The sequence below is a fragment of the Benincasa hispida genome, chromosome 7, assembly GCF_009727055.1.
Source record: "Benincasa hispida cultivar B227 chromosome 7, ASM972705v1, whole genome shotgun sequence".
Classification (NCBI taxonomy): domain Eukaryota; kingdom Viridiplantae; phylum Streptophyta; class Magnoliopsida; order Cucurbitales; family Cucurbitaceae; genus Benincasa; species Benincasa hispida.
The window spans coordinates 22,585,652-22,596,677 of NC_052355.1; the positions used below are offsets into that span (position 1 = coordinate 22,585,652).

The window sequence follows — 11,026 nt, forward strand, 5'->3', positions numbered from 1 at the left end:
CCATCTTAGCAATCTATAACAAACGTATACATTACCACAATAAGTGTACGATCGTCTGAAAAATAAAAAGATCGCCTAGAAAAACTAAAGGATCGTATAACAAAAACAAAAAGATTGCATAACAAAAACCTAAACGATCGCATAACAATGAACTAAAAGATCACATAACAAAGAACTAAACTATTGCGTAACAAAAACTAAACGATCACACATATTTATCTAAACAATCATTTAAGTTTCTCTAACTGATAGAGATGTCTACGAGGCGGGACCGGGATAGGGAAGGCTTCCACATCCCCATCCCTATCTCCATCCCCACCTCCCTACTTCATTCTCCATCCCCGCGAAATTTTCCGCATGGATCGGGGCGGGGATTCTCCACGGGGAATTCGCGGGGATTGGTTCCCTACAGGAAAAATTTCCTCGTTTGCTTTTTTTAATATATTCATTTTTAGCAATTTTGTTTTCTCAACCAAATAAAATTATATATATTAAATATGTTATTTCCAATAAATTTTTCATTCAAAGAAAATAGTATAAAAATTTATTATAAAAATAATACTATTATATGTGTACAAATATAATTTAATCCTATAATTTCTAAAAGTTAAAATTTAACTATTACGATATTATGGTCAAGCTTTCCATTTAAATACTATAATATTTATGGCGTAAGGTAGAAAGCCTTAAATGTTAAAACAATCTAGAAATGCATTAAAGTACGAAAATGTTGAAATGAAAATTAGAAGATAACTAACTTTTTATATCACAATTTTTATAAAAAGTATATAGATAAAATAATAATAATAATAATAATAATAATAATAATAATAATAATTATTATNATATAATCCCTGTCCCCGTCCCTGTTTAGCCAATGGGAAAAAAATCATCCTCGCTCCCTCCCCCATTCCTCGTCTAATCGGAGATTCCTCGACCCGTTCGGGGCGAGTCTCCGCGGGATAAATGGACATCCCTGCTAACTGATTTTTTAGAAAATACTAAACGCTCACCTAGGATTATCTAAATGATCGATTATGAATGAATACACGATCATTTAACAACAGTTGAGAGATCATTTAACAAAAGATAGATGCGAACCCTAAATTGTGTGAACCCTAAACTGTGAAAGCCCGAATATCAACATGCATTCAAGGAGAAGATTCACATACCTTTCAGATCACGAAGATGGTGGAAAAAGTGCAGAAACGATCGGTGATAAGGTGACCAAATGCTCGGATGAAGATGGGAGACGACGAGAGAAAATGAGAAAAACCTGAGAGCAAAATCGCACAATGAGAGAGGTAAGCGAAAAGTATGAACGATCCTTCATAAAGTATTCGTAAAGGCGTTTGAAGAGTTTTTAAAATTGGAGGTAAAATTGATATTTCACATGGGCAAAAGATCAGTCATAGATAAGTTTTTAGGAAGAGATCATTCCTAGAAAAATTTTTGGCTTTTGGGTCATTTTGTGAAATTTATCCTAGTGAAGAAAGCATTTAATATTGAAGGTAAAAGTGGTATTTCACATACCGAAAGAGTCCATAACAAACAAGTTTTTAGAAACAGGACACCCATAGAAAAGTTTTTGCTTTTTGGATCATTTTGTACAATTTTCCATTTTGGTCCCCATGCATTAAAGTTATTTTAATTTTAGTCCTTATATTTTCAATTTTCCAATTTTAGTCCTATACTTTCAATAAATATTAAATTTAGTCCCTCAAAATTAATTTTACTAAAGTTTATTAATTATTAATAATAAGTTTTATGCAAGAAAATAAAATCTGTGAATATGTTTACAAAATTTATAGTAAAAATGCTATAAGTAATACAAAGTTCTTTTTTTAATTAAAAAAATCAACAATAAACTAGTACTGTGGATTAAATTTAAGATTTATTAAAAGTACAAGAACTAAAATTGGACAATTGAAAGTACATAGACTAAAATTGAACAAATTTCAAAATATGGGGACCAAAATAATATTTTAATGATAGATATTTCACCAAAAAACAAATTAAAATGTTTATTACTCATTCTCTATTCATATTGTGACATTTTGGTGTTTTTGTGTTTCATGAATTACTTTTTACAATATAATGAAAATGTAGATTCATTTTTTATGTCGATGTCGAATTGATGAAAATGTAAAAATATCAATAAAAATTTAATACCCGCACCTATTACTATTATATCTCGTGGGGTGAAAGATCAAACTATCCATCTTCAAAATGGAAATCGGTGTATCATTGAGCTGGTTTGGATTGACTTATACCACTTGCATCACATGTAGTTTGTCATTAAATCTTTTTCTAATTTGTAATTATTGAACTTTTATACCGTACCTGGATATTAGATCATAACACATTAAAAAAAATATCAAAGGGATATACGTCACATTTTCACCCTAAGCTTTTCATTTCATGAAATTATATCTTAAATTTTAATGAGCCTTAATATGTATAATGCATAATCAAGGAGTTTTTTTCCCTTTAAATTCACATTAAAGTTAATATGTAAGTTTATGGTTGAATTTAATGAAACTAAAGGCTTAAGGTGGAAATTTAAGTTCCTCATTTATTCATAATTTTTATTTATTTCATCAAAACTAAAACCTAAACTTTAATAAATAATTAAATTAGGTGTTTTGAGGCAATTAGATTATATATAAAAATAATTGTGGCAACCTCAACATTATACCTATAGTGACAATTAGATTTCTTTTGACTCTATTGAGACAAGCTTACCATCAAAGAAATTGAATTATATCTATGACAATAAGCATCAAAGTGCTAACACACCTACTCAACTTTAATCTAAAAACTTTAATTAGAGAAAAAAGGTTTAAGAAAAATTAATTTACAATGCAAAGTTCTCTTCAAATAGGTTATAATATATGTACTTAGCAACCTAACAATTACATCATAGAATATGATTGTATTTGAATTTCGAAAGTAAGTATAATTTATGTCTACATCACCACAAACAATAGAATCTGGTGAATTTTAAGGGTAAATATAATTCTATGTATAGAATATGCTTAAAGCACAAATTTTTTTAAAATTTCAAAAAATAATAATAATAATAATAATCATGGGGAAAAAGTACTTTGAAGAAGTTCACTATAACTCTAATGATTTTTCTTCCCAAAGAAAAAAGTAACATATTTGATAAAATAAGTAGCATTTGAAAAAGCATCCTCCCAAATGCAAAAAGAAAGAAAGAAAGAAATGAGCCAAAAGAGTTTTCCCAATTTCAAAATCATGACAAACACTTTTGTTTTGTTCCATTACTTTATTTTCTTTTTTCACAAAGTAATCATGAACAATACTTTTGAGTATATTAAAAAAGGGCAAAATGAGGAAAAACCACTCCAATTGTCATTATCTAAAGCTTTAATAATTCTATTTAGAAATTTTCCAATTAATTTTTCAAATTATTAAAGTTGAATGACTCTTAACATAGACCAAAGAAATTTATAAACCCATTTCATGTGAAATACATAATAACAAAATTGAAATCATATTTTAAATCATTATTAAAAAGCAATATGGATAGAATCCAATAGTATAAGATTATATAAGTTCAAGTGGCTTGGAATAAATATTGTATGTTAGATTTGAAAAGCATAGTATATTAAGCTTTCCTACAAGAATAATGGTGGGGAAAAAATGTTATTTATTAATTAAAATATAATTGTTATAAAGAAATCAAAACTAGAGTTGCCTATATATTATTCAAACAATTTCATTCAAATAGATTGAATCAATGTAAGTTCTCATGAACAATCCCATAGAGAAATGATTGGCAACAAGTTTAGTATTTCTTTAATAGCACACAAAGAAGGTTGAAATTCAAAGGGGATATTGACGTGTGTTGTCTTTTACGAATCGAATTGACATACACTAAAAGAAATAAAATTCAAACAAACTGTTATCTTTTGTAAATCGGTAAACAATAAAAAAAATCTTAACGAGTTGTGAGACTTAAAAATAAATTAAGTAAATGAACTCGGAACAAATAATTAAAGAGCTAGATGTAGCAATATTCATTTGTGCATTATTGCATATATGGATTTTGTTAATCTTTGTATGTTTATTACTAATTGATAAGTTACGTGACAAATTAAAACATTTGAATCAAAGTATATCAATTATTATTATTATTGTTGTTAATGACATGTCTGAGAGTGATTCATTAAAATTACTTTTATTATTTTCAAAATCACCTTAGAAATGTTTTGAATTATTCAAAAATAAAAAAGAAAAAAAAAACCATCATTATGTGAAATAGTTAAAATCACAATGATTACCTCCCTAATCTAAACAGTAACACCATTGTTGTTTAAATCCAATTAGATCTTAAACAGACGGTTGATTCCTATGGTATCGTTTGGTAATGATTTTGTTTTCCGAATTTATATTTATTTTCTCTTAAATTTAACACTGCGATTCTCACTATTATTGAAAAAAATACTTGAACTCTTAGACAAATTATAAAAAGAAAAAAAAAATTGACAACTACTATTTTTGGTTTCAAATTTGGTTTTGAAAAATTTAGCAGCTAATAAATAACCAAACAAAGAAATTTATAGGCGAAAGAAATGTTTATAAGCTTTATTTTAAAAGACAAAAAGAAAAAAAAACAAATAGTTGCCAAACTATTTGGTAACAACTTCGTTATGTTCATATACTTTCAAAAAAAAAAAAAAAAAAACTTTCTAATCCCTTCATATTCTTCTTATTTAAAATTTTCTATCCATTTGGTAACAACTTTGTTATTTGTTATTTGTTTTTGAAATTTATACTTATTTTCTCTTTTTTTTTTAATTATTATTTTCATCTTTGCTAAAAAAACCACTCGAATTCATAGTCAAAATTTAAAAACGAAAATGAGTTTTTGAAAGCTATTTTTTTTTTTTTTTAAAAAACATGAATGGGAAGCAAATAACAAAACATAAAAACTTATGGATGTGAGTAGTGTTTATATGCTTAGTTTTAAAAAAAATCAAATAGTTATCAAATGGATCCATAAAAACTAAAGTCAACATTTCGTGTAGCTACTAAAAAAATAACCAAAAGCATAAAAGTCAAAATAACATTTAAACATTTTAATTACATATTAATTTATTCAAAATACTTCTAAACTTTGGAGCGAGCTTCAATTATATCCATTGACTTTTAAAAGTTTCATTTTACCTTTGTACTTTGAAGGGTTTTAAAAGTAAATCCCATAGAGAGTTGTTTTTTCTCATTGGAATATGATGAAAATTGACACAATTACAAATGTCTAAAAATTGGAAAAACCATACGTGACATTATTTATAACATCATTTACATAAATTAATTAACCTAATAGTTGTGTAAAAATTGGTTCTATTAGTGACTTTAACGATATCTTTTGAAATGAAATAAATAGTAATAATGATATTAATCTTCTACATAAGTTAAATAATATCACATACAACTTCTAATTTTTAAACATCAACTGTCAGATGATGAACCTGGTGTTCAGATGGCCGATGACCAGCACTATTCGAAACCAATGGAAGATTAGTTGGTGGTTGTAATGGGAATGGGAGGTTGAATGAGACACGAAAAAACCTTAATATAAATCAGGGTTATAGAAATCATCCCGTTGGTTTCTTGCATTTTGGTGCAGCCAATTGACCAATGAGTAGATTTATAAATAAACAAAACTAAAGCCAACCAAGCTTAGCGAAAAACCGACTGAACAACTTCGTTTTAATTGGTTTTGGTCGATCGATTTGGTTTTTTGGTCCGCAATGTCCATCCCATTGTCACATCAACTTTCATATTTTATTTAGCAAAAAGTAATTTTTTCGATCAATTTGATAGTTTAAGGATATTTTTTTAAAAAAAATTAAGAAATTGAAGAACAAAAATAAAACTTTTGAAAGTTCAAGTAATATTTTGATATAATTTAACTTTAATTATTGAAAGGGTCTCCAAATCTGACGGTTGTGGAACCCTTTGGTCAGAAAGTTAGATAAAAGGAGGAAACTTCAAAGAAAAATCTCTCCTTTTTCTCAATCTCTTGCTAATGCTACCCATCAAAAGATTTTGGATTAGAAAAAATCTCATGGGCGGCTTTGAAAAGAATAAATGAGGTTAAAAAAGTCAATATGCAATGGGCCCACCAACCCAATTCGACAACCTCAATTCTGTCCCAATCCTGAACAATATGAACAATACACATTTTTTTTTTTTTTTTTTTTTAAATATTAACAACAAAGGCTTTTGGTTTGCTGTCTCTCTTCTGTTTCTGTCTGTGCCTGTCTGGCTCTGCCTGCCCTTCATTTTTCTTTCCATCTTCCCCATCCTCCATTATCATCATCTTCCCTTCTATAATATAGTTTTCTAGGTAGAAAAGTCGGATCGGAGTTCTAACTTAGCAGTAATTAACATCTACTTCTCTTGAAATAGATAATTCAAATTTCAAAAGTTTAAATCTCTCTACCTCCATTTATTATATTAAAAGTAAGAAGCTTGAATTTAGGCTCTACACTAGAAATCGAAAGAAATCCCTATTTGTTGCACTAAAAGTAAGGAAGTTCAAATTTAAGCTCTACACTTGATGTCGAAATAAATCACGGAAATTCAAATCCTTCTACCCCTATTTGTTATACTAAAAGTAAGAAAGTTTGAATTTAAGCTCTACACTTGAAGTAGAAGTTCTAAACCCTCTATACTTCTTTATTGTACTAAAAGTAAGAAGGCTCGAGTTTAGGTTCTATAGAGAAAAGAATACTTCGACCCATTATCTGAAATATATTTGCAACGAAACGAAACCAACCAAACCTATAAATCAAACAACCTCTCAATAATACTACTTTGACTGAACAAAAACCAAAATTGAGTTGAAAACCGACCTGAAAAAATCTAGCTGAAGCAAGCATATGATTACTCATTCAGTTGGATGATCCCATTCCTAACAAGCTGTTGGATGGAATCTAAAGAGAAGGATTCCCTGGCCTTTACATCTCAAAAGAATATGTTCTAATGCATAACTTTTAAACCACCAAGGGTCTTGTTTAAGCAGAAAAGTTAAAAGAGTAATGAAAGTATATAGATCCCTTTTGCACAAGAAAATCTAAAAGAAGAATGCAGAGCTATTGGAAACATTGTCTTTCTTATTAATATACTAAAGTGAAAATGATACATATTCATCTTATATCAGCCCCAAAATGGAGAAAAAAATTAACAAATATAATATAATACAATGAAAAGAATACAAAGATATATTACTGATCTGATCATCAGATAGATTGTTACTGATCTGTCTGAAGATTGATCGACCCCATACCGAAACTTGAGGGCATTTTTTGACGTAGAATTGCCTCTAGAACAATTCTCTTTTTACTACTACCTTTAAACTTTAGTTTCTGTAATCAAATATTGAATGAAATGTGAAGAACTTGATATTGTTAGCATAATGAAGAGAGATTTTGGCAAGTGTTGCTTATGCAACTATCTGCTCCTGCTCTGCATACAACTGCTGCTCCATCCAGGACGGGAGCATCTCATTGATTTCTCTTTTGAGGTTGTATGGACGCTTCTCGGCACCGAACAGCCCGAAGCTTTCAGAGGGCACATCTTTGACCAAGGAGTTAACCCAAGAGACATCAGGTTCCTCTACTGGTGGGGTGAACGTGGGAGTTCCCATGCCATTGTTTCGGATCCCAAAGGAAGCAGATTTTTTGAGTTTGTTGAGATCGTTGCCATGTATTCCCCAGTCTAGTTTTCCGTCGGGTGAGTTCCAATCTGAGAGATGGGAAGACATTGTAGCTGCAGAATTTGCAGCTCCAGTGTACCCGGGAAGACGGGACACTGCAGCTCGATCGATGAAACTCTGGCTTCGTTTTGCAAAGGCTGCAGACCTTGAGTTCATCACTGCAGCTGCCACTGCACTTGATGAGTCAAAGCCAAAAGAGGAGGGTTTCTTTACAGGTGAGGATGATAGGTTAGTTGGGTAACTTGCCCGGAGTTGGTTTATGTTTTGGCGCATCTGCAGCCCAGTCGGAGATTGAACTTGAGCTGAGATTGGCGTTTTAAGTGAAGCGCCTTGCAACTGAGACAATAAGGAAGAATCTAATGATCCAAACAAGTCATCGAGGTTTGCTGGCTTCAACTCTGTACTCCTGCTTACATCTGCACTCCAGTAAGAAGGAGAGGAGAGTCGGGTTATCTCGTCAATCAACTGTTGTTGATGTTGTAATTGGCTCGCGTTCTTTTCTAACCCGAGCAATTCCATATCTAAATCCAAATCTCTTGCACTCAAGGTGGCCTTTAATCGACTACCAGGGAGCTGCAGAGCAGGAGGGGTAAGGTTAATCTTGTTCTGCCACAAGTTCCCATTTTTAGGGGAAGACACTGATGCCAAGGGAGACATAGGAGGTGTCGAGGTAGTTGGCAACGACAACGATGATGAACCAAGAGCCAATGGGCTCATGGTAGACATATCTGCGGCACTGCTCGAAAGAGACCTAGGTGAGGGCATGCCTGAGCCTGTTGATGCATATACAGGGCGCAACTCATCAGGTTTGTGAGCAAAGAAACAGACTTTCCTTGTGCAGCCAGTCTCATCCTTACAAAGCCGGGTTCGGTATTGAGCAGGGTGGAGCCAAGACTCAAAAACACCATGTGCATACTCACAGGAATCTCCCTTAGGACAAGCCCCCTTCCGGAATTCAGGGCATGGAACACAACTATATGGGTACTTCCTGGGGTCTCTACGCCTAGCGTTCTCACCAGGATGAACAAAAGGGCACTCAGTCCAATCGTGTGAATATGCCCTGGAACAAGGCTTCACTTTGAAAGTATACATCCTGAAATCATCGGTACCGTATATCCCGCTGTTGATGTCGGGCAGCGATACATCAACTGGATACTCTTTCTTGTCACTTCCTTCTTTTGTAGACTGGGAAGCTGTGATCTTTTGCTGGTCTTCTTCAAGGTAAAGACTCAGATCACCTTCCCCAGCCATACCATCTCCTCTCAACAACATCTCCATAGCCTTTCTTCCTGAATTGAACACCATCCTGCAAGCTGAAACAATCAAATCAACAGGTTTTCTCCCGTACGCGTCGACACAATCGACATCAGCAGATCCGTCGAGCAAGAGCTTGATGGTCTCAAGGGAAGAACAAGAGCCACCAGCAGTGGCACAGTGAAGGGCAGTGGTCAAGTCTGAACCACAAGCCCTGTTGACATCAACCTTGCCTGTCTCAATTAAGTACTTCACAACCTTGGAGCTTCCAAACATGGCAGCAATCATCAGTGGAGTTCTTTCTTCAAAACCCATCTTCTTTGACCCAATTCCTCTTCCATACCAGCAGCTTGGCTCATCAACATCCAAATCCTTTTCTTCAACCTCTCTCTTGAACCCTTCTACATCATCAGAGGCTGATAGTTCAAGCAAGATTGAATTCGCAGAGAATAAAGCTCCATCACTAAGCTTCAGAAACCTAGCTTCCATGGCGGAATTCGAGGAAGCAACTTTATTCTTAGAGCCACTGCACATATCCAGCTCCTGAAAGATTTCAACCACAATAATCAGAAACATATACAAATCAAACGTTTAAAAGATGGGTTTCTAAGCAAAAATCGTTTCCTAAACGCAATCGATCTTTATTTCAAAAAATTTCATCCACCGACATGACTTTCTAAACAACTTCTAGAGAGACCCAAAAGAAGAACAAACATGAAAAAAAACACTCAAACCACCCAAATCCACCAACAGAAACTCAAAAATTAACACAACCCCAGATCGATTCAAGCCAAACCCATGTGAGAAGACACAAAGAAAAAGCAAAAACATATGGATTCAACAGGAGTAGAACATAAACATGAAAAAATCGAAAGAACGTTCCTACCTGGAAATAAATTGAAGGAAGAAACAGGTTCAATGATTGAAAAGACTCGTCGACAAAGAGAGAAATCGAGAAGGCCTCGATTGGAGGGTGAATTTGAGATGCTAAGAATGGAAGAAATGGGGGTTTTATTCAGCTGATTTAAGGGTAAAAAGAAAGAAAGGGGCAAGAAGGTGCGACTATTCTTCGTAGCGGCTTCACAGTCAAAGTCAAAGCAGAGTGAAAGGCAAAGGAAGGGAAAAGGCCCCACTTTTCGCTACCCAAATTCGACCCAAATCGCGGTTGCTTCGTCATGGCAAAGAAATCCAAATGAAACCCAAATGAAATTCAAAATGAAGATGAAATTTAGAAAGCAAAATATGATTTTTTTCTCTCTTTTGTGGGAGATGAAAGAGATTCGTTGACGCGTCGAGAGTGTTGTGGATCAGTCATTTGGGTGGGTGACAGAATATATCCGACTCAGTCTTCCACTCATCGGATTTTGTCTTTTTTCTGGTGTGAATTCAATTTTATGTAATTAAGAAACCACGTTTCTAAAGTAGGATGGTTGTTGTAATTATATCTTCAATTTTTTTTAAAACTCAAATATTGAATGTAATATCTCGAGTTTAAGAATAATATATGAATTAATTGAGATTACATTCAAATAAAAGAGATCTTGAGAATATAAAAGTATAATTAAGAAAACTAAAAGTTATTATCCATACCAATAAGATACATTTTTTTCGATTGTTCAATCATAAGAACTCACAAGGAACACATAATCAGATTGCAGAAAAATGTCGGGACCATTAAGTACCCAATCTAGATTTTGAATGTTGGAATTGAGGTGTTACCATCAAACTTATTTAAGTGTTACAATTGGACTTTTAAACTTATAATAGTTGCAGAAATTAATTCTTCAAATGATAAAAATTGAACTCTTAAACTTATACAATAATCACAATTTCTACAATTGTGTAAATTTGGGAATCTAACTTTAACACTTGTATACACTTGAGGACTAAATTTTTATAGTTGAAAGTTTATGTGGTATAATTACAACCACCACCATATTTTAATGATGGTTTTTACAATTTACTCAAAAATTATTTTGTAATTAGGAATCGAGCATCTAAGTTAATAACATAAATTTA

At 32.4% G+C, this 11,026-nt stretch overlaps 1 protein-coding gene across 1 annotated transcript; it reads right to left on the reverse strand.

The window, feature by feature from the left end:
• Window positions 1–7,131: 7,131 nt before the first annotated feature.
• Window positions 7,132–10,052, reverse strand: LOC120081351 (zinc finger CCCH domain-containing protein 29). Its single transcript, XM_039036139.1, has 2 exons — window positions 9,894–10,052; window positions 7,132–9,550 (listed from the first exon to the last, which is right to left on the reverse strand). The coding sequence occupies exon 2, from the start codon at window positions 9,539–9,541 to the stop codon at window positions 7,481–7,483; it is 2,061 nt and encodes a 686-aa protein (XP_038892067.1). The 5' UTR covers window positions 9,542–9,550; window positions 9,894–10,052; the 3' UTR covers window positions 7,132–7,480.
• Window positions 10,053–11,026: the final 974 nt, after the last annotated feature.

Excerpts from the sequence above, each read along its gene's own strand:
- LOC120081351 (XM_039036139.1), bottom strand. The coding sequence starts at position 9,541 with ATGTGCAGTGGCTCTAAGAATAAAGTTGCTTCCTCGAATTCCGCCATG.